At 41.7% G+C, this 27,531-nt stretch overlaps 1 protein-coding gene across 1 annotated transcript; it reads left to right on the top strand.

The window, feature by feature from the left end:
* Window positions 1–387: 387 nt before the first annotated feature.
* On the top strand, window positions 388–27,337 carry LOC124264051 (sushi, von Willebrand factor type A, EGF and pentraxin domain-containing protein 1-like). Its single transcript, XM_046698768.1, has 7 exons — window positions 388–654; window positions 800–896; window positions 3,078–3,162; window positions 3,416–3,577; window positions 5,138–5,260; window positions 24,979–25,075; window positions 26,145–27,337. The coding sequence occupies exons 1-7, from the start codon at window positions 620–622 to the stop codon at window positions 26,320–26,322; spliced, it is 777 nt and encodes a 258-aa protein (XP_046554724.1). The 5' UTR covers window positions 388–619; the 3' UTR covers window positions 26,323–27,337.
* The last annotated feature ends 194 nt before the right edge of the window (window positions 27,338–27,531 follow it).

Raw genomic sequence — 27,531 nt, 5'->3', positions numbered from 1 at the left:
CACCGGTGGCCACGTTCTTGCCCACTGTCTTGTGGATGTTCACGTTAGCACCGTCATACACGCCCCATAACTTGCCAGCGTGTGGTTTGTGAAAGTCCACGCCTTGCCATGTCAAGACAAGTTATTTATAGTCCTGTCGAACCCCCAGGTGCTTGGCTCTTTTGCAGAGTGTGAACATACAATCCACTCATGTTGAGATATTGTATGAAGCGCGTGCTTTACATGTGCATTCGAGTATATGATCGCCTGTTGGGACCATAATATTAGAAATTGCCCTTGGATTCAGGTGGTGTGTATACAACACTGAATAATACTGTATGCAGTACACATGTTACATACTAGGGTTCTATTTTGTCTTTCACGATTATTTCATTTTTGTGTAGCAGGTACCACCCCCGCACCTGTTCGGGTGACAGTGACAGTTGAGATCATATTCGAAGTAAATGACTGCAGTAACCTCGATCTCATACATGGAACAATCCTTGAACAGATCAATATCTTACTTCGCGCCCAACACAATGAGTTCCCGGGCTTCTGCGAGGACAGTACCTGTAGTAACATAGAGGTCCGCATCACGGATGGTTGTGGAGGGACCCGCAGGAAGAGACAAACAGGGAACATGGTCACTGCTGAAGTGACGGCGGCAAATCTCCCGTAGGTACACATTCCCCACAGCTTAACATTACGCCAGCAATTAAAACAAATATGCAGAAACGTTCACATATTTTCCAGAGTTATATGGTAATATTTCTTCGCTGCCATATCAGAATGATATTCACAGTCCGTGCTCTGTTGACAGGGATACACTTTCTGACAAGAACCAGACTGTCAGGAGAAGTTCTGAATCTCTGTTGGTGCAGGCTCTAGCGGATAATGCTGCTGTCGCCCCAACACTGGTGAGTACATTTTAGCACGACAGTGCAGCAGTATCTGCGACAAACTATTGTAGTGTGTTACGTGCTGATTATCAAGGTGAAACTAAGCAGATCAAATGGAAATCAGTCCGTAAAAGAAACAAAAGAAAACACAAGACAACAAAGAAATGTGCTGTATTTGTTTCATTATAATTAGCTAAGTCGTCAATGCAAATCAGTCAATACAATGGCTGTACATAATTAAAGCCAGTATAATACAAGAGCAGTGATTACAGAAACAAAGACAATGATGGTACTATTCCTTCTCAGTAGCATTAATCAGACCTGTACTTAGGCCTGGCCATCACACACTGGTCTTCTGGTGATTGACATGTAGTGTGAGATGTAGTGTGAGGTGTAGTGTGAGATGTAGTGTGAGATGATGTAGTGTGAGGTGAGGTGTAGTGTGTGAGTGTGAGTGTGTAGTGTGAGGTAGTGTGAGATGAGGTGTAGTGTGAGATGTAGTGTGAGATGTAGTGTGAGGTGTAGTGTGAGGTGTGAGATGTAGTGTGAGGTGAGTGCTTAGTGTGAGATGTAGTGTGAGATGTAGTGTGAGATGTAGTGTGAGGTGTAGTGTGAGGTGTAGTGTGAGGTGTAGTGTGAGGTGTATTGTGAGGTGTAGTGTGAGATGTGTAGTGTGAGATGTAGTGTGAGGTGTAGTGTGAGATGTAGTGCGAGATGTTAGTGTGAGGTGTAGTGTGAGATGTAGTGTGAGGTGTAGTGTGAGATGTAGTTGAGATGTAGTGTGAGGTGTAGTGTGAGATGTAGTGTGAGGATGTATTGTAAGATGTAGTGTGAGGTGTAGTGTGAGGTGAGAGGCAATAACTAGCTCACCTTATATTCCCAAGAAATGGTCCAGAACATCAATCCTGTTCTCACTGACTGACTGACTGAGTTTGGTTTTACGCCGCTTTAAGCAATATTCCAGCAACATCACGGCGGGGGGCACCAGAAATGGGCTTAACACCCTGTTCTCAACGTCGCTAGAGATGATAAGGGGGGAGTACAAGTCTGAATATAGCACAGCGCTGCCCCTCTCTGAGTATCACATGGACAACTATGGCAGGTGAAGCAGTGTTGCACAACCTATAGCACTGCCTCAGTGGCATAACTCACTACTGTCGCAGTAGCAGATGAGGTAGATCATCTGTATTTCCTCAAAACATAGGAAGATTGTTACATATTACAACAGAATTAGAAGTTGAATACACATTGAACCAGTACACAAGTAATTGTGAGAATAAGTTGAGTGACAGACAGTCATAAAATCAGACACTAATAGCAGAACTTTTTCCCATTTTGTCATATTTAAATAACCAAATGTTGTACAAGATCCATCGTCATCATTTCCCCAGAATTCAACAAAATCAGAAACTGATGTGATATCACATATCGTTTCCAACATGTTTAACAATATCAGAAGCTACTATTCAACATATAAACTCTCTGGATGCAATCTTTTTACAGCCAACATGAATAATATGAGAGATTTTGTAAACGTTGTGGTTATTATCAAAGCTAGTTCCCACAGTCTGCTTGGTTTACAATTGCAAGGCTCTCGGATAAGACAATATCTAGAGCGATCTTCTCTCACTGCTATCTGATGACACAACAAACTCACGTAAGAATCACAGATTCTTGATTTAACAATACCATTCCATTTTGCTTTAGAGCACTATCCTGGTTGTAGATCTACAGACGGTATTTTAGTAGCATCTGGACACACTATCCTAGTTGTAGATCTGCGTACTGTATGTTAATAGCATCTGGACTACCCTACTTGTAGATCTACGGACTGTATTTTAATAGCATCTGAACTACCCTAGTTGTAGATCTACGGACTGTATTTTAATAGCATCTAGACTACCCTACTTGTAGATCTACGGACTGTATTTTAATAGCATCTAGACACACTAACCTAGTTGTAGATCTGCGGACTGTATTGTAATATCATGTAGACACACTATCCTAGTTGTAGATCTGCGGACTGTATTTCGATAGCATCTAGACACACTATCCTAGTTGTAGATCTGCAGACGGTATTTTACTGCATCTACACTCACTGCCCCTAGTTGTAGATCTACGGACTGTATGCTAGTTGCAATGCCAGTATTAGCTTTATGATGATCTGAGGCTGTTATTATCAATATACACGTGTTGTAGACCTCGTATGGCGTCACCTACAGGAACATCACTGTCCCCATCGTATCATGTGCAGCCGGCTTTGTGAATAACGCCACGGTTTGCGGTAAGTGATCTCCTATTTAGCTCCTGACATGAACATGTCGTTTACACCCCAAATTCTCATGAAATAAATAACTCGGATCTCCCTGTCACAATGAATCACTGCCATGGACAACGTATCGCAGTTACATCCCATAAGCATGAAGCTGAAGGACGCTTCACGCCAACAACATAAGTTCCTAAAAGCCCACGTGTGCTCCACGATCATTGGCCGGTTGTGACGTTTAATGACGTTGTATTATCTGTGGTTGTTACAGAACCTTGTCCAGCAGGTACACGACACGACAGTTCAACGGACACCTGTCCGGACTGTGGTATCGGTAAGTACCAGGACCAGACAGGGCAGACATCTTGCAAGGCGTGTCCCGATGCGATGCCCACCCTCAGGACCAACAGCGTCAATGTCACAGACTGTGTGTGTGAGTATATCCATATTAATCATAAAACAAGTAGTGTGATATTCCGTCTTGGGTGATAGTATTTACGAGTGAGTGAGTGCACTCAGCAATATTCCAGCTATATGGCGGCGGTCTGTACTGGACCAGACAATCCAGTGATCATGAGCATCGATTTGCGCAATTGGGTACCGATGACATGTGTCAAACAAGTCAGCGAGCCTGACCACCCGATCCCGTTAGTCGCCTCTTACGACAAGCATGGGTTACTGAAGATCAATATTGTAACCCGGACCTTCACGGGTAGTATTATCGAACCGTTTTATTGGTTATGGGTTTAGAAATGATTATTCAATTTACAACACGTTACGAATTTCGAGCAAACATGCCACTTTCGCACGAGCGGCTTTTCATGATGTGCAGGGTGACAATGAAACTGACAGTGAAACGTGTCATTGTGTTGCTGTAAATGATAAAAATCTGACTGAAATTGGTGTTTGATGCTTTTTTGACACGCGGCGTCAGTCACATCAGAAACTGTCACGTGCGCTTGGCATGTTGGAAGTTAGAACGAGTTCTTTACTTTTTAGGGTCAATAATTAGCAGAGTACAATAAGGACAGACAAATAATATGATATGACAGGCGTTGATCTGATTGACCGAAGGCGAGGCGCAGAACGACTGTGTGACGAAACAGTGGTATCTCTCAGATGTGAAATGCACAGACCTAACAGATGTTAGAGTTTCCAGACGAGTCATAATCTGGTACTTAGATACAACCTGCATTCCTTTCGACCACGTGTTATTCCACGATGGGCAGACCGCCATATCGTGGCAAGACGACGTTGATGACAACAGTTGTGCACAGCATTGGAGCAATCGTCGCTGGACAAAACATTATGTTGTAGGAAGAATCAAGATTTACTTTGGACTTCCTTGACAGGCGCAACAATGTGTGGCGCAGTCGGAATGAGCGGAATGTAACCATGTGTTGATATATCTGCATGGTGTGTTGCAACAAGCAGCGGATTAACATTAACTACAAGAAGCAGCACATAAGTGGATGGGGCCAGGTGGAGAGTAAAACAACAGATAGCACTAGTCAGGTAGCCAGTGCACAGAAAGGATTAAAGCTGACTGGATGATAGTTTAATAGTTGATTAATCAAGTCAATCGCTTGGCCAGCTTTTCGTGGCTGGTGGAATGCAATACCTATGGTATTATGTGACCAAAGGCATGTGGAAACGTCGCTCCATACAAAATACAATAAGCTAAACTACACATAATTGTCACCTTCACTATTGACTTTCCAACTTCTAGAATGCTTATCAAGCAATAAGAATATATAGTCGGACTAAATTATAATGAGAGTAGCCCGGTGGTAAATGAGTGTGTATGACCAGTTTTGTGACAGAAAGCTAAAACATAGAGATTTTTCTGGGATACATCTTCTTTTTATTATTTTTAGTTTTATTTGTAACCCAGAAAAATCAATATGTTTATCAAATAGCATCTTCTAAAATGCCAACCAAGCATCTAAAGCTAAAACATGGCATGGACTTTGAAATCTTCTTGACTTTGCAGCCAAATGTAAACTGGAGACAGAATATTGTAAAAACAACGGCATCTGTAGAGAAGGTACACAAGGATCAGTGAGCTGTGACTGCAGTGAATACTACACCGGTGACACCTGTACTATCCGGCGATGTGAGTAACTGTAGAACACACCACACATAGAACATACTGCAGTAACTGTAGAACACACCACACATAGAACATACTGCAGTAACTGTAAGAACACACCACACATAGAACATACTGCAGTAACTGTAGAACACACCACACATAGAACATACTGCAGTAACTGTAGAACACACCACACATAGAACATACTGCAGTGAATACTACACCGGTGACACCTGTACTGTCCGGCGATGTGAGTAACTGTAGAACACACCACACATAGAACACATTGCAGTAACTGTAGGACACACCAAACATAGAACATACTGCAGTAACTGTAGAACACACCACACATAGAACACACTGCAGTAACTGTAGAACACACCAAACATAGAACACACTACAGTGAATACAACACCGGTGACGCCTGTAACTGTCCGGCGATTTGAGTAACTGTAGAACACACCACACATAGAACACACTGCAGTAACTGTAGAACACACCAAACATAGAACATACTACAGTGAATACTACACCGGTGACACCTGTACTGTCCGGCGATGTGAGTAACAGTAGAATACACCACACATAGAACACACTACAGTAACTGTAGAACACACCAAACATAGAACACACTAGCAGTGAATACTACACCGGTGACACCTGAACTGTCCGGCGATGTGAGTAACTGTAGAACACACCACACATAGAACACATTGCAGTAACTGTAGAACACACCACATAGAACATACTACAGTGAATACTACACCGGTGACACCTGTACTGTCCGGCGATGTGAGTAACTGTAGAACACACCACACATAGAACACATTGCAGTAACTGTAGAACACACCACACATAGAACACACTGCAGTAACTGTAGAACACACCACACATAGAACATACTGCAGTAACTGTAGAACACACAACAGATAGAACATACTGCAGTAACTGTAGAACACACCACACATAGAACATACTGCAGTAAGTGTAGAACACACCACACACAGAACATACTGAAGTAAGTGTAGAAACACACAACAGATAGAACATACTGCAGTAACTGTAGAACACACCACACATAGAACATACTACAGTAAGTGTAGAACACACCACACACAGAACATACTGAAGTAACTGTAGAACACACAACAGATAGAACATACTGCAGTAACTGTAGAACACACCACACATGGAACATACTGCAGTAACTGTAGAACACACCACACACAGAACATACTGAAGTAAGTGTAGAAACACACCACACATAGAACATACTGCAGTAACTGTAGAACACACCACACATAGAACATACTGCAGAAAGTGTAGAACACACCACACACAGAACATACTGAAGTAACTGTAGAACACACCACACATAGAACATACTGCAGTAACTGTAGAACACACCACACATAGAACATACTGCAGTAACTGTAGAACACACCACACATAGAACATACTGCAGTAACTGTAGAACACACCACACATGGAACATACTGCAGTAACTGTAGAACACACAACAAACAGAACATACTGCAGTAACTGTAGAACACACCATGCATAGAACATGCTGCAGTAACTGTAGAACACACCACACAGAGAACATACTGCAGTAGCTGTAGGACACACCACACATAGTACATACTGCAGTAACTATAGAACACACCACACATAGTACATACTGCAGTAACTATAGAACACACCACACATAGTACATACCGCAGTAACTGTAGAAAACACCACACATAGAACATACTGCAGTAACTGTAGAACACACCACACATAGAACATACTGCAGTAACTGTAGAACACATCACACATAGAACATACTGCAGTAACTGTAGAACACACCACACATAGAACATACTGCAGTAACTGTAGAACACACCACACATAGAACATACTGTAATGAATACTACACCGGTGACACCTGTACTGTCCGGCGATTTGAGTAACTTTAGAACACACCACACATAGAACATACTGCAGTAACTGTAGAACACACCATACATAGAACATACTGCAGTAACTGTAGAACACACCACACATAGAACATACTGCAGTAACTGTAGAACACACCACACATAGAACATACTGCAGTAACTGTAGAACACACCAAACATAGAACATACTGCAGTAACTGTAGAACACACCACACATAGAACATACTGCAGTAACTGTAGAACACACCACACATAGAACATACTGCAGTAACTGTAGAACACACCACACATAGAACATACTACAGTAACTGTAGAACACACCAAACATAGAACATACTACAGTGAATACTACACCGGTGACACCTGTACTGTCCGGCGATTTGAGTAACTTTAGAACACACCACACATAGAACATACTGCAGTAACTGTAGAACACACCATGCACATAGAACATACTGCAGTAACAGTAGAACACACCACACATAGAACATACTACTGGTGAATACAAGAACCACACCACACCTGTACTGTCCTGCAGTAACTGTAGAACACACCACACATAGAACATACTGCAGTAACTGTAGAACACACCACACACAGAACACGCACTACAGTAACTGTAGAACACACCACACATAGAACACACTGCAGTAACTGTAGAACACACCACACATAGAACACATACTGCAGTAACAGTAGAACACACCACACACAGAGAACATGCTACAGTGAATAGAAAACCGGTGACACCTGTTCTGTCCGGCGATGTAACTGTAGAGAACACACCACACATAGTACATACTGCAGTAACAGTAGAACACACCACACAAAGAACACACTGCAGTAACTGTAGAACACACCACACATAGAACATACTGCAGTAACTGTAGAACACACCAGAACATAGAACATACTACGGTAACTGTAGAACACACCACACATAGAACACTACAGTGAATACAAACATAGAACTGTGACACTACAGTGAATTGTAACTACACCGGTGACACCTGTACTGTCCGGCGATTTGAGTAACTTTAGAACACACCACACATAGAACATACTGCGGGAACAAAGTAGAACACACCAAACATAGAACATACTGCGGTAACAGTAGAACACACCACACATAGAACATACTGCAGTAACTGTAGAACACACCACCAACAAATAGAACATACTGCGGTAACAGTAGAACACACACACACATAGAACATACTGCGGTAACGGTAGAAACACACCACACATAGAACATACTACAGTAACTGTAGAACACACCAAACATAGAACATACTGCAGTACAGTGAATACTACACCGGTGACACCTGTAACTGTCCGGCGATTTGAGTAACTTTAGAATACACCACACATAGAACATACTGCAGTAACTGTAGAACACACCACACATAGAACATACTGCGGTAACAGAACACACCACACATAGAACACACTGCAGTAACTGTAGAACACACCACACATAGAACATACTGCAGTAACTGTAGAACACACCAAACATAGAACATACTACTACAGTGAATACTACACCGGTGACACCTGTACTGTCCGGCGATTTGAGTAACTTTAGAATACACCACACATAGAACACACTGCAGTAACTGTAGAACGCACCACACATAGAACACATACTGCAGTAACTGTAGAACACATCACACATAGAACATACTGCAGTAACTGTAGAACACACCACACATAGAACATACTACAGTAACTGTAGAACACATCACACATAGAACATACTGCAGTGAATGCTTAATAAAACAATATGGGGCTATATACAGGTAGAATTACGCGGTGTATTTGAGGGATGGGTAATGCAGTAACAGTAGAACACACCGCACATAATACATACTACAGTAACTGTAGAACACACCAAACATAGAACATACTACAGTAACTGTAGAACACACCAAACATAGAACATACTGCAGTGAATACTACACCGGTGACACCTGTACTGTCCGGCGATTTGAGTAACTTTAGAATACACCACACATAGAACATACGACAGTAAATGTAGAACACACCAAACATAGAACAAACTACAGTGAATACTACACTGGTGACACCTGTACTGTCCGGCGATGTGAGTAATTGTAGAACACATCACACATAGAACATGCTGTAACTGCAGTGACACACTTGTAATGCAGTAACTTTATAACACATCACACATAGAACATACTGCAGTAACTGTAGAACACACCACACATAGAACATACTGCAGTAACTGTAGAACACACCACACATAGAACATACTACAGTAACTGTAGAACACACCACACATAGAACATACTGCAGTAACTGTAGAACACACCACACATAGAACATACTACAGTAACTGTAGAACACACCACACACAGAACATACTGCAGTGAATACTACACCGGTGACACCTGTACTGTCCGGCGATGTGAGTAACTGTAGAACACACCACACATAGAACAAACTGCAGTAACTGTAGAACACACACCACACACACATACAGACCGGTGACACCTGCACTGTCCGGCGATTTGAGGTAACTGAGACACACCACACATAGAACACTGCAGTAACTGTAGAACATGCTGCGGTAACACACACACAGAACACACTACAGTAACTGTAGAACACACCACACATAGAACACACTGCAGTACTACAGTAGAACACCACACACAGAGAACCACTGCAGTAACTGTAGAACACACCACACACTGAACACCACTACAGTAACTACAGTAACTGTAGAACACACCACACATAGAACACACCACAACAGAACATACTGCAGGAACAGTAGAACACACCAAACATAGAACATACTGCAGTAACTGTAGAACACACCACACAGAGAACACACTGCAGTAACAGTAGAACACACCACACACAGAACATACTACAGTGAATACAAAACCAGTGACACCTGTTCTGTCCGGCGATGTAACTGTAGAACACACCACACATAGTACATACTGCAGTAACAGTAGAACACACCACACAAAGAACACACTGCAGTAACTGTAGAACACACCACACATAGAACATACTGCAGTAACTGTAGAACACACCAAACATAGAACATACTACAGTAACTGTAGAACACACCAAACATAGAACATACTACAGTGAATACTACACCGGTGACACCTGTACTGTCCGGCGATTTGAGTAACTTTAGAATACACCACACATAGAACATACTGCAGGAACAGTAGAACACACCAAACATAGAACATACTGCAGTAACAGTAGAACACACCACACATAGAACACACTGCAGTAACTGTAGAACACACCACACATAGAACATACTGCAGTAACAGTAGAACACACCACACATAGAACATACTACAGTAACTGTAGAACACACCAAACATAGAACATACTGCAGTAACAGTAGAACACACCACACATAGAACACACTGCAGTAACAGTAGAACACACCACACATAGAACATACTACAGTAACTGTAGAACACACCAAACATAGAACATACTACAGTGAATACTACACCGGTGACACCTGTACTGTCCGGCGATTTGAGTAACTGTAGAACACACCACACATAGAACATACTGCAGTAACTGTAGAACACACCACACATAGAACATACTACAGTAACTGTAGAACACACCAAACATAGAACATACTACAGTGAATACTACACCGGTGACACCTGTACTGTCCGGCGATTTGAGTAACTTTAGAATACACCACACATAGAACATACGACAGTAACTGTAGAACACACCAAACATAGAACAAACTACAGTGAATACTACACTGGTGACACCTGTACTGTCCCGGCGATGTGAGTAACTGTAGAACACATCACACATAGAACATACTGCAGTGAATACTACACCGGTGACACCTGTACTGTCCGGCGATTTGAGTAACTTTAGAATACACCACACATAGAACATACTGCAGGAACAGTAGAACACACCAAACATAGAACATACTGCAGTAACAGTAGAACACACCACACATAGAACATTCTACAGTAACTGTAGAACACACCAACAAATAGAACATACTGCAGTAACAGTAGAACACACCACACATAGAACACACTGCAGTAACAGTAGAACACACCACACATAGAACATACTACAGTAACTGTAGAACACACCAAACATAGAACATACTACAGTGAATACTACACCGGTGACACCTGTACTGTCCGGCGATTTGAGTAACTTTAGAATACACCACACATAGAACATACTGCAGTAACTGTAGAACACACCAAACATAGAACATACTGCAGTAACTGTAGAACACACCACACATAGAACATACTGCAGTAACTGTAGAACACACCACACATAGAACATACTGCAGTAACTGTAGAACACACCACACATAGAACACACTGCAGTAACTGTAGAACACACCAAACATAGAACACACTGCAGTAACTGTAGAACACACCACACATAGACATAGAACATACTGCAGTAACAGTGGAACACACCACACATAGAACACACTGCAGTAACTGTAGAACACACCAAACATAGAACATACTGCAGTAACTGTAGAACACACCACACATAGAACACACTGCAGTAACTGTAGAACACACCACACATAGAACATACTGCAGTGAATACTACACCGGTGACACCTGTACTGTCCGGCGATTTGAGTAACTTTAGAATACACCACACATAGAACATACGACAGTAACTGTAGAACACACCAAACATAGAACAAACTACAGTGAATACTACACTGGTGACACCTGTACTGTCCGGCGATGTGAGTAACTGTAGAACACATCACACATAGAACATACTGCAGTGAATGCTTAATAAAACAATATGGGGCTATATACAGGTAGAATTACGCGGTGTATTTGAGGGATGGGTAATGCAGTAACAGTAGAACACACCGCACATAATACATACTACAGTAACTGTAGAACACACCAAACATAGAACATACTACAGTAACTGTAGAACACACCAAACATAGAACATACTGCAGTGAATACTACACCGGTGACACCTGTACTGTCCGGCGATTTGAGTAACTTTAGAATACACCACACATAGAACATACGACAGTAACTGTAGAACACACCAAACATAGAACAAACTACAGTGAATACTACACTGGTGACACCTGTACTGTCCGGCGATGTGAGTAACTGTATAACACATCACACACAGAACATACTGCAGTAACTGTAGAATACACCACACACACACTGGTGACACCTGGACACTGTCCGGCGATTTGAGTAACTGTAGAACACACCACACATAGAACATACTGCAGGAACAGTAGAACACACCAAACATAGAACATACTGCAGTAACAGTAGAACACACACCACACACAGAACATACTACAGTAACTGTAGAACACACCAACAAATAGAACATACTGCAGTAACAGTAGAACACACCACACATAGAACACACTGCAGTAACTGTAGAACACACCACACATAGAACATACTGCAGTAACTGTAGAACACACCAAACATAGAACATACTGCAGTAACTGTAGAACACACCACACATAGAACATACTGCAGTAACTTTAGAACCACACACAACACACATAGAACACACTGCAGTAACTGTAGAACACACCACACACACATGGAACATACTGTCCGGCAGTAACAGTAGAACACACCACACATAGAACATACTGCAGTAACTGTAGAACACACCAAACATAGAACATACTGCAGTAACAGTAGAACACACCACACATAGAACATACTACAGTAACTGTAGAACACACCAAACATAGAACATACTACAGTGAATACTACACCGGTGACACCTGTACAATCCGGCGATTTGAGTAACTTTAGAATACACCACACATAGAACACATTGCAGTAACTGTAGAACACACCACACATAGAACATACTGCAGTAACTGTAGAACACACCAAACATAGAACATACTGCAGTAACTGTAGAACACACCACACATAGAACATACTGCAGTAACTTTAGAACACATCACACATAGAACACACTGCAGTAACGGTAGAACACACCACACATAGAACATACTACAGTAACTGTAGAACACATCACACATAGAACATACTAAAGTAACTGTAGAACACACCACACATAGAACATACTGCAGGAACTGTAGAACACACCACACATAGGACATACTGCAGTAACTGTAGAACACACCACACATAGAACATACTGCAGTAACTGTAGAACACATCACACATAGAACATACTGCAGTAACTGTAGAACACACCACACATAGAACATACTGCAGTAACTGTAGAACACACCACACATAGAACATACTGCAGTAACTGTAGAACACACCACACATAGAACATACTGCAGTAACTGTAGAACACACCACACATAGAACATACTGCAGTAACTGTAGAACACACCACACATAGAACATACTGCAGTGAATACTACACCGGTGACACCTGTACTGTCCGGCGATTTGAGGACTTTAGAACACACACCACACATAGAACACACTACAGTAACTTGTAGAACACATCACACATAGAACATACTGCAGTGAATACTACACCGGTGACACCTGTACTGTCCGGCGATGTGAGTAACTGTAGAACACACCACACATAGAACATACTGCAGTAACTGTAGAACACACCACACATAGAACATACTGCAGTAACAGTAGAACACACCACACATAGAACATGCTGCAGTAACTTTAGAACACACCACACATAGAACACACTGCAGTAACTTTAGAACACACCACACATAGAACACACTGCAGTAACTTTAGAACACACCACACATAGAACACACTGCAGTGACTTTAGAACACACCACACATAGAACATACTACAGTTACAGTAGAACACACCAAACATAGAACAAACTTCAGTGAATACTACAGTGGTGACACCAGTACTGTCCGGCGATTTGAGTAACTTTAGAACACACCACACATAGAACACACTGCAGTAACAGTAGAACACACCACACATAGAACACACTGCAGTAACTTTAGAACACACCACACATAGAACATACTACAGTAACTGTAGAACACACCAAACATAGAACATACTACAGTAACAGTAGAACACACCACACATAGAACATACTACAGTAACAGTAGAACACACCACACATAGAACATACTACAGTAACTGTAGAACACACCACACATAGAACACACTGCAGTAACAACAGTAGAACACACCACACATAGAACATACTACAGTAACTGTAGAACACACCACACATAGAACACACTGCAGTAACTGTAGAACACACCAAACATAGAACATACTACAGTAACTGTAGAACACACCAAACATAGAACATACTACAGTGAATACTACACCGGTGACACCTGTACTGTCCGGCGATGTGAGTAACTGTAGAACACACCACACATAGAACATACTGCAGTAACTGTAGAACACACCACACATAGAACATACTGCAGTAACTGTAGAACACACCACACATAGAACACACTGCAGTAACTTTAGAACACACCACACATAGAACATACTGCAGTGAACTTAATAAACACATATGGGGCGATATACAGAATTACGCGGTGATTTGAGGGATGGGTAATGCAGTAACAGTAGAACACACCACACATAGTACATACTGCTGTAACTGTAGAACACACCACACATAGAACATACTGCAGTAACTGTAGAACACACCGCACATAGAACATACTGCAGTAACTGTAGAACACACCACACATAGAACATACGACAGTAACTGTAGAACACACCACACATAGAACATGCTGCAGTGAATACTCACACTGGTGACACCTGTACTGTCCGGCGATTTGAGTAACTGTAGAACACATCACACATACAACATACCTGCAGTGCGAATGCTTAATAAAACAATATGGGGCTATGTACAGGTAGAATTACGCGGGTGTATTTGAGGGATGGGTAATGCAGTAACAGTAGAACACACCACATAGTACATACTGCAGTAACTGCTGTAACTGTAGACACACACCACACATAGAACATACTGCAGTAACTTTAGAACACACCGCACATAGAACACACTGCAGTAACAGTAGAACACACCACACATAGAACATACTGCAGTAACTTTAGAAACACACCACACTTAGAACATGCTGCAGTGAATACTACACCGGTGACACCTGTACTGTCCGGCGATTTGAGTAACTTTAGAACACACCACACATAGAACACACTACAGTAACTGTAGAACACATCACACATAGAACATACTGCAGTGAATACTACACCGGTGACACCTGTAATGTCCGGCGATGTGAGTTACTGTAGAACACACACACACATAGAACATACATTACGGTAACTGTAGACCACACCACACATAGAACATACTGCAGTAACAGTAGAACACACACACCACACATAGAACATGCTGCAGTAACTTTAGAACACACCACACATAGAACACACTGCAGTAACTTTAGAACACACCACACATAGAACACACTGCAGTAACTTTAGAACACACCACACATAGAACACACTGCAGTGACTTTAGAACACACCACACATAGAACATACTACAGTAACAGTAGAACACACCAAACATAGAACAAACTTCAGTGAATACTACAGTGGTGACACCAGTACTGTCCGGCGATTTGAGTAACTTTAGAACACACCACACATAGAACATACTACAGTAACAGTAGAACACACCACACATAGAACATACTACAGTAACAGTAGAACACACCACACATAGAACATACTACAGTAACAGTAGAACACACCAAACATAGAACATACTACAGTAACAGTAGAACACACCACACATAGAACATACTACAGTAACAGTAGAACACACCACACATAGAACATACTACAGTAACTGTAGAACACACCACACATAGAACATACTGCAGTAACAGTAGAACACACCACACATAGAACATACTACAGTAACAGTAGAACACACCACACATAGAACATACTGCAGTAACTGTAGAACACACCAAACATAGAACATACTACAGTAACTGTAGAACACACCAAACATAGAACATACTACAGTGAATACTACACCGGTGACACCTGTACTGTCCGGCGATGTGAGTAACTGTAGAACACACCACACATAGAACATACTGCAGTAACTGTAGAACACACCACACATAGAACATACTGCAGTAACTGTAGAACACACCACACATAGAACACACTGCAGTAACTGTAGAACACATCACACATAGAACATACTGCAGTGAATGCTTAATAAAACAATATGGGGCTATATACAGGTAGAATTACGCGGTGTATTTGAGGGATGGGTAATGCAGTAACAGTAGAACACACCGCACATAATACATACTACAGTAACTGTAGAACACACCCACACATAGAACATACTGCAGTAACTGTAGAACACACCACACATAGAACATACTGCAGTATCTGTAGAACACACCACACATAGAACATACTACAGTAACTGTAGAACACACCACACATAGAACATACTGCAGTGAATACTACACCGGTGACACCTGTACTGTCCGGCGATTTGAGTAACTGTAGAACACACCACACATAGAACATACTGCAGTAACTGCTTAGAACAAACAAACATGGAACATACTACAGGTAACTGTAGAACACACCACACATAGACTGGTAATGGGTAATGAACAGTAACAGTAGAACACACCACACATAGAACATACTGCAGTAACTGTAGAACACACCACACATAGAACATGCAGTAACAGTAACCATAGAACACACTGCGGTAACTGTAGAACATACGCACATGAACACTGCAGTAACTGTAGAACACACCACACACAGAACATACTGCAGTAACTTTAGAACACACCACACATAGAACATACTGCAGTGAATACTACACCGGTGACACCTGTACTGTCCGGCGATTTGAGTAACTTTAGAACACACCACACATAGAACATACTGCAGTAACTGTAGAACACACCACACATAGAACATACTGCAGTAACTGTAGAACACACCACACATAGAACATACTGCAGTAACTGTAGAACACACCACACATAGAACATACTGCAGTAAATGTAGAACACACCACACATAGAACATACTGCAGTAACTGTAGAACACACCACACATAGAACATACTGCAGTAACTGTAGAACACACACCACACATAGAACATACTGCAGTGAATACACATACACTGCGGTGACACCTGGTACCTGTCCGGCGATTTGAGTAACTTTAGAACACACCACACATAGAACATACTGCAGTAACTGTAGAACACACCACACATAGAACATACTGCAGTAACTGTAGAACACACCACACATAGAACACACTGCAGTAACTGTAGAACACACCACACATAGAACATACTGCAGTGAATACTACACCGGTGACACCTGTACTGTCCGGCGATTTGAGTAACATTAGAACACACCACACATAGAACACACTACAGTAACTGTAGAACACACCACACATAGAACATACTGCAGTAACTGTAGAACACACCACACATAGAACATACTGCAGTAACTTTAGAACACACCACACATAGAACACACTGCAGTAACTTTAGAACACACCACACATAGAACACACTGCAGTAACTTTAGAACACACCACACATAGAACACACTGCAGTAACTGTAGAACACACCACACATAGAACATACTGCAGTAACTGTAGAACACACCAAACATAGAACATACTGCAGTGAATACTACACCGGTGACACCTGTACTGTCCGGCGATGTGAGTAACTGTAGAACACACCACACATAGAACACACTGCAGTAACAGTAGAACACACCACACATAGAACATACTGCAGTAACAGTAGAACACACCACACATAGAACATACTGCAGTAACTGTAGAACACACCACACATAGAACATACTGCAGTAACAGTAGAACACACCACACATAGAACATACTACAGAGTAACAGTAGAACACACCACACATAGAACACCAAACATACTGCAGTAACAGTAGAACACACCACACATAGAACATACTGCAGTAACAGTAGAACACACCACACATAGAACATACTACAGTAACTGTAGAACACACCACACATAGAACATACTGCAGTAACAGTAGAACACACCACACATAGAACATACTGCAGTAACTGTAGAACACACCAAACATAGAACAAACTACACTGAATACTACAGTGGTGACACCAGTACTGTCCGGCGATGTGAGTAACTTTAGAACACACCACACATAGAACACACTGCAGTAACTGTAGAACACACCACACATAGAACATACTGCAGTAACTGTAGAACACACCACACATACAACATACTGCAGGAACAGTAGAACACACCACACATAGAACATACTGCAGTGAATACAACACCGGTGACACCTGTACTGTCCGGCGATTTGAGTAACTTTAGAACACACCACACATAGAACACACTGCAGTAACTGTAGAACACACCACACATAGAACATACTGCAGTAACAGTAGAACACACCACACATAGAACATACTGCAGTGAATACAACACCGGTGACACCTGTACTGTCCGGCGATTTGAGTAACTTTAGAACACACCACACATAGAACATACTACAGTAACTGTAGAACACACCAAACATAGAACATACTGCAGTAACTGTAGAACACACCAAACATAGAACATACTGCAGTGAATACTACACCGGTGACACCTGTACTGTCCGGCGATGTGAGTAACAGTAGAACACACCACACATAGAACACACTGCAGTAACAGTAGAACACACCCCACATAGAACACACTACAGGAACTGTAGAACACACCACACATAGAACATACTACAGTAACTGTACGACACACCAAACATAGAACATACTGCAGTAACAGTAGAACACACCAAACATAGAACAAACTACAGTGAATACTACACCGGTGACACCTGTACTGTCCGGCGATGTGAGTAACAGTAGAACACACCCCACATAGAAGACACTACAGTAACTGTAGAACACACCACACATGGAACACACTACAGTAACTGTAGAACACACCCCACATAGAACACACTACAGTAACTGTAGAACACACCACACATAGAACATACTACAGTAACTGTGGAACACACCAAACATAGAACATACTGCAGTAACTGTAGAACACACCAAACGTAGAACATACTGCTGAATACAACACCAGTGACAACTGTACTGTAGAACACACCACACATAGAACATAGAACACAGTAGTAACAGTAGAACACACCACACATAGAACATACTACAGTAGCTGTGGAACACACCACACATAGAACATACTACAGTAACTGTAGAACACACCACACATAGAACATACTGCAGTGAATACTACACCGGTGACACCTGTACTGTCCGGCGATGTGAGTAACTTTAGAACACACCACACATAGAACATACTGCAGTAACTGTAGAACACACCACACATAGAACATACTGCAGTAACAGTAGAACACACCACACATAGAACATACTACAGTAACTGTAGAACACACCACACATAGAACATACTACAGTAACAGTAGAACACACCACACATAGAACATACTACAGTAACTGTAGAACACACCACACATAGAACATACTGCAGTAACAGTAGAACACACCACACATAGAACATACTGCAGTGAATACAACACCGGTGACACCTGTACTGTCCGGCGATTTGAGTAACTTTAGAACACACCACACATAGAACATACTACAGTAACTGTGGAAGAACACACCAAACATAGAACAGAACTACAGTGAATACTACACCGGTGACACCTGTACTGTCCGGCGATTTGAGTAACTGTAGAACACACCACACATAGAACATACTGCAGTGAAACTGTAGAACACACCATACATAGAACATACTGCAGTAACAGTAGAACACACCACACATAGAACATACTGCAGTAACTGTAGAACACACCACACATAGAACATACTGCAGTAACAGTAGAACACACCACACATAGAACATGCTGCAGTAACTGTAGAACACACCACACATAGAACACACTGCAGTAACTGTAGAACACACCACACATAGAACACACTGCAGTAACTTTAGAACACACCACACATAGAACATACTGCAGTAACTTTAGAACACACCACACATAGACACACTACTGCACACCAAACATAGAACACACAGTGAATACTACATAGACACAGTACTGTCCGGCGATTTGAGTAACTTTAGAACACACCACACATAGAACACACTGCAGTAACTTTAGAACACACCACACATAGAACATACTACAGTAACAGTAGAACACACCACACATAGAACATACTGCAGTAACTGTAGAACACACCACACATACAACATACTGCAGGAACAGTAGAACACACCACACATAGAACATACTGCAGTGAATACAACACCGGTGACACCTGTACTGTCCGGCGATTTGAGTAACTTTAGAACACACCACACATAGAACACACTGCAGTAACTGTAGAACACACCACACATAGAACATACTGCAGTAACTGTAGAACACACCACACATAGAACATACTGCAGTGAATACAACACCGGTGACACCTGTACTGTCCGGCGATTTGAGTAACTTTAGAACACACCACACATAGAACATACTGCAGTAACTGTAGAACACACCACACATAGAACATACTGCAGTAACTGTAGAACACACCACACATAGAACACACTGCAGTAACTGTAGAACACACCACACATAGAACATACTGCAGTAACTGTAGAACACACCACACACAGAACATACTACAGTGAATACAACACCGGTGACACCTGTACTGTCCGGATAACTGTTGAACACACTGCACATAGAACACACCCAGCGAGAACACATAACAGGTAGACACACTACAGTAACTGTAGAACACACCCCACATAGAACACACTACAGTAACTGTAGAACACACCACACATAGAACATACTACAGTAACTGTACGACACACCAAACATAGAACATACTGCAGTAACAGTAGAACACACCAAACATAGAACATACTGCAGTGAATACTACACCGGTGACACCTGTACTGTCCGGCGATGTGAGTAACAGTAGAACACACCCCACATAGAACACACTACAGTAACTGTAGAACACACCACACATAGAACACACTACAGTAACTGTAGAACACACCACACATAGAACACACTACAGTAACTGTAGAACACACCACACATAGAACATACTACAGTAACTGTGGAACACACCACACATAGAACATACTGCGGTAACTGTAGAACACACCAACAAGTAGAACATACTGCAGTAACTGTAGAACACCACCAGAACACATAGAACATACTACAGTAACAGTAGAACACACCACACATAGAACATACTACAGTAACTGTGGAACACACCACACATAGAACACACTGCAGTAACTGTAGAACACACCACATAGAACATACTGCAGTGAATACAACACCGGTGACACCTGTACTGTCCGGCGATGTGAGTAACTTTAGAACACACCACACATAGAACATACTGCAGTAACTGTAGAACACACCACACATAGAACATACTGCAGTATCAGTAGAACACACACCACACATAGAACATACTGCAGTAACTGTAGAACACACACCGGTGACACATGAACATGTCCTGCGACATTTTGAGTATCAGTAGAACACACCACACATAGAACACACTACAGTAACTGTAGAACACACCACACATAGAACATACTGCGGTAACAGTAGAACACACCACACATAGAACATACTGCAGTGAATACTACAACACGGTGACACCTGTACTGTCCGACGATTTGAGTAACTTTAGAACACACCACACATAGAACATACTACGGTAACTGTGGAACACACCAAACATAGAACAAACTGCGGTAACAGTAGTGGTGACACCAGCACCTGTCCGGCGATTTGCGGTAACTGTAGAACACACCACACATAGAACATACTACAGTAACTGAACACACAATAAAACATGTTGCGGTAACAGTGGTAGATTACGCGGTGTATTTGAGGGATGGGTACACTGCAGTAACAGTAGAACACACCACACATAGTACATACTGCAGTAACAGTAGAACACACCACACATAGAACATACTGCAGTAACTGTAGAACACACCACACATAGAACATACTGCAGTAACTTTAGAACACACCACACATAGAACACACTGCGGTAACTTTAGAACACACCACACATAGAACACACTGCAGTGACTTGTAGAACACACCACACATAGAACATACTACAGTAACAGTAGAACACACCAAACATATAACATACTACAGTGAATACTACACCGGTGACACCAGTACTGTCCGGCGATTTGAGTAACTTTAGAACACACCACACATAGAACATACTACAGTAACAGTAGAACACACCACACATAGAACATACTACAGTAACTGTAGAACACACCACACATAGAACATACTACAGTAACTGTAGAACACACCACACATAGAACATACTACTACAGTAACAGTAGAACACACCACACATAGAACATACTACGGTAACAGTAGAACACACCACACATAGAACATACTACAGTAACTGTAGAACACACCACACATAGAACATACTACAGTAACAGTAGAACACACCACACATAGAACATACTACAGTAACTGTAGAACACACCAAACATAGAACAAACTACACTGAATACTACAGTGGTGACACCAGTACTGTCCGGCGATGTGAGTAACTTTAGAACACACCACACATAGAACACACTGCAGTAACTGTAGAACACACCACACATAGAACATACTGCAGTAACTGTAGAACACACCACACATACAACATACTGCAGGAACAGTAGAACACACCACACATAGAACATACTGCAGTGAATACAACACCGGTGACACCTGTACTGTCCGGCGATTTGAGTAACTGTAGAACACACCACACATAGAACACACTGCAGTAACTGTAGAACACACCACACATAGAACATACTGCAGTAACAGTAGAACACACCACACATAGAACATACTGCAGTGAATACAACACCGGTGACACCTGTACTGTCCGGCGATTTGAGTAACTTTAGAACACACCACACATAGAACATACTACAGTAACTGTGGAACACACCAAACATAGAACATACTGCAGTAACTGTAGAACACACCACACATAGAACATACTGCAGTGAATACTACACCGGTGACACCTGTACTGTCCGGCGATGTGAGTAACAGTAGAACACACCCCACATAGAAGACTACTACAGTAACTGTAGAACACACCACACATAGAACATACTGCAGTAACTGTAGAACACACCACACATAGAACATACTACAGTAACTGTAGAACACACCACACATAGAACATACTGCAGTAACTGTAGAACACACCACACATAGAACATACTGCAGTGAATACTACACCGGTGACACCTGTACTGTCCGGCGATTTGAGTAACTTTAGAACACACCACACATAGAACATACTGCAGAAACTGTAGAACACACCACACATAGAACATACTGCAGTATCAGTAGAACACACCACACATAGAACATACTACAGTAACTGTAGAACACACCACACATAGAACATACTGCAGTATCAGTAGAACACACCACACATAGAACACACTACAGTAACTGTAGAACACACCACACATAGAACATACTGCAGTATCAGTAGAACACACCACACATAGAACATACTGCAGTGAATACAACACCGGTGACACCTGTACTGTCCGGCGATTTGAGTAACTGTAGAACACACCACACATAGAACATACTGCAGTAACTGTAGAACACACCAAACATAGCACAAACTACAGTGAATACTACAGTGGTGAGTGGTCACACCAGTACTGTCCGGCGATGTGAGTAACTGTAGAACACATCACACATAGAACATACTGCAGTGAATACTTAATAAAACAATATGTTGCTATATACAGGTAGAATTACGCGGTGTATTTGAGGGATGGGTACTGCAGTAACAGTAGAACACACCACACATAGTACATACTGCAGTAACAGTAGAACACACCACACATAGTACATACTGCAGTAACTGTAGAACACACCACACATAGAACATACTGCAGTAGCTGTAGAACACACCACACATAGAACATACTGCAGTAACTGTAGAACACACCAAACATAGAACATACTACAGTAACTGTAGAACACACCAAACATAGAACATACTGCAGTAACTGTAGAACACACCACACATAGAACATACTGCAGTAACTGTAGAACACACCACACATAGAATTACGCTATGAGGGTAACTGTAGAACACACCACACATAGAACATACTACAGTAACTGTAGAACACACCAAACATAGAACATACTATAGTAACTGTAGAACACACCAAACATAGAACAACATACTACACACATAGAACAGTATAACTGAGAACACACCAAACATAGAACATACTACAGTAACTGTAGAACACACCAAATATAGAACATACTGCAGTAACTGTAGAACACACCACACATAGAACATACTGCAGTAACTGTAGTACACACCACACATAGAACACACTGCAGTAACTGTAGAACACACCAAACATAGAACAAACTACAGTGATTACTACACTGGTGACACCTGTACTGTCCGGCGATGTGAGTAACTGTAGAACACATCACACACAGAACATACTGCAGTGAATACTTAATAAAACAATATGGGACTATATACAGGTAGAATCACGCGCTGTATTTGAGGGATGGGTAGTTAGTTTCCTGTTCAAATATCTGGTATCAGTCAAATTTTCATGATTCGCATTCTAACAGCTGTTGAGTCAGGACTGTCTGAGGTCATCATCGGTGTCTGCGTCGGCATCTTCGCCCTGCTGCTCAGCGGCCTTGCTATAGGCTATTTCTGCTACAGGTAGGCTATTACTGCTACAGGTAGGCTATGACTGCTACAGGTAGGCTATTACTGCTACAGGTAGGCTATTTCTGCTACAGGTAGGCTATTACTGCTACAGGTAGGCTATTACTGCTACAGGTAGGCTATTTCTGCTACAGGAAGGCTGTCAGCGACGGTGCAGTCACGATGTTACTTACCATATGTGGTAATATTTGACTTCCTAATGCATCAAAATGTTAGTCTTAAAATTGGCCCTGCGCATAATAGTTATACGTGACGCTGGATGTAAGCTTTATTCTCAATCTTACAATGGTCAGTTGTCATCACAATTAGTGGCGCGTTGCAGTTGTACGTCCGTCAAACATCAAATAGGAAGTTTTGATATATTTCGCTCATGATCGGTCACCAACGCCACTTTGGTGAGCCATGGGAAAATATGTTATTCTATAACTCGTACAAACTATAAGTACTAAGCGCATGTTCCGAAACCACAAACCTTGGAACATTGAACTATTGTTGTCGAGAAATGTCAAGCATGTTCAAATGCATTGCTTTTACATGGAATATATTTGCAGTCAATAATTTACAAATCGAATTACCTAGAGTGTACCAATCTGAAGAGTTTTAATTTGCTGTTTTTTAATATCGTTGAATTTTCAGTTTGACAGCATTACAATATCTGATGCCACCAAGCGTATGCTCAACAACAAAAGTTGTGGCACCCAAATAACGAACAGAATCGTTAACCTCCTTCTGCACACTCGGGTTGATATATGGCTGTAAGGCTAGCAGAGTAACCGGTTTCCTTTAAACCCACTTCAAAACGTCCTGAACATGTTAACTTCTCACTTCAACCGCCCGTCGATAACAAGTAAACTGTACTACCCCCCCCTTCCCCCTTCTCTCGCTCTCATGTCTTTGACATGTCGCTTGATAATGTCAAATAAAGCAAATTTCTAATTTATTAAAATTATTTATTTAACTTATTTCAATTTGTGAACATTTGCACTCTTCCCGTGAGCATTGAAATTACAATTGCTGCAGTTTTCGCTGCCGATGTCTTTACTTGTGTGTGTTTTGCCCTCAGACGTTCACGAGGCCGGTTGGAGAGGGAGAAACACTCCGCCATGGACAAGACCTCCACTGTCCACGACTACACCAGGTCGCCATACACCGTGTACCGCGGATACACTCAGTATCCGTCACCTGTGTTTAACGAGGTCTACGACTTTTACAGTGCAGAAGACAAATTCTCCGACCAATAGAGACATGTTCCGATGTATTCTGGCTCACCTTCTGAGAGTGTATTCACTTCTAGGACTGATAGACGTAATGTATTTATTCCAGTTCTAAAACGTGTTCATATAGACGTATCTGACCACATAGTGTTAACACAGCCGACATTAGACTCTGATGTGACGACATACCAGTGTCCACATCAACCTCCATGTGATGGTCGTACAACTCTTGCAGTTTCTGCAGGCTACATGGTTTAATGAATATGCACAACCTATCTACGCCAGAGAAATATTTCTTCACAATTAACCAGCATTTTTATACAGATTCCTATATGGTGAGCACGTGTGTCATATTCAAATTTCCGTAAACGTGTTTAACATGCTTTATTTACCGGGGGCAACCTAATCGTATGCTTGTATGATGATACCAATGTATGAAGCACTTGACTGTTGACGTCACGCGTTCTTTGTGTTTTGAACTGAGTGGACTGATTGTTGATGGCATGCTTAGCCACTTTGAAACATGTTAGAAAGTAGTGTGTTTTTTTCGATGTTTAACGCCGCACTCAGCCAGAAAATAACATTTGTTTTAATGTGGACCGTAACATGGCTGACAGTGTTCACACGTCCTGCCAGTGTGTGGGTTATCATGCAGATTATCAATTTCATATACATGTGTTGCCAGCATAGTTCATGAATCTCGAGTAATACATTTCAATGGTTTCCTTGAGTTTCTGTGCTAATACGAAAGGCAAACACTAGTTTATGAACACCAGTCGGACAGTGACACCCTTTCCTGGGGTACCTTGCTTGATTGGCTGTGGTCGACCACGTGGACTGTTGCCTGTGGCGTCATTCCTCGTGGCCAGTGTATGTTATATCACATTTACATGGACCTTTTCACAACTAACGCCTTATCGTTCCTACTCTTATGTCTTGGTGAGAGTGTTGTTTGTAAATATACCTTGTTGATTGAGTATGGTAGTCTAAAACATGTATGTCTGTCCGGAATCAATGAATATTAAAAATATGTGCAATTATATTTTGCGTGTCTTTCTCTGCAGCCTTCAGGCGTGTATGTTTATCCACAGCAATATACATGATCCTCGGGCCGTGTATTATACTGAGCTCATGATCACAGAGGGATAACTTCATGGCAACACTGCAATCTGTGTTCACACGTGACCGTCAGAACACCAAAGTTTTGATGCGCAATTTTAACATAGCTGTTCATAT

Source organism: Haliotis rubra, unplaced genomic scaffold (genome assembly GCF_003918875.1).
Source record: "Haliotis rubra isolate DU_JTF1 unplaced genomic scaffold, ASM391887v1 Scf905, whole genome shotgun sequence".
Taxonomy (NCBI): domain Eukaryota; kingdom Metazoa; phylum Mollusca; class Gastropoda; order Lepetellida; family Haliotidae; genus Haliotis; species Haliotis rubra.
Note: the sequence above shows the minus strand (reverse complement) of the source record. Positions and strands in the feature narration are given on the sequence as shown.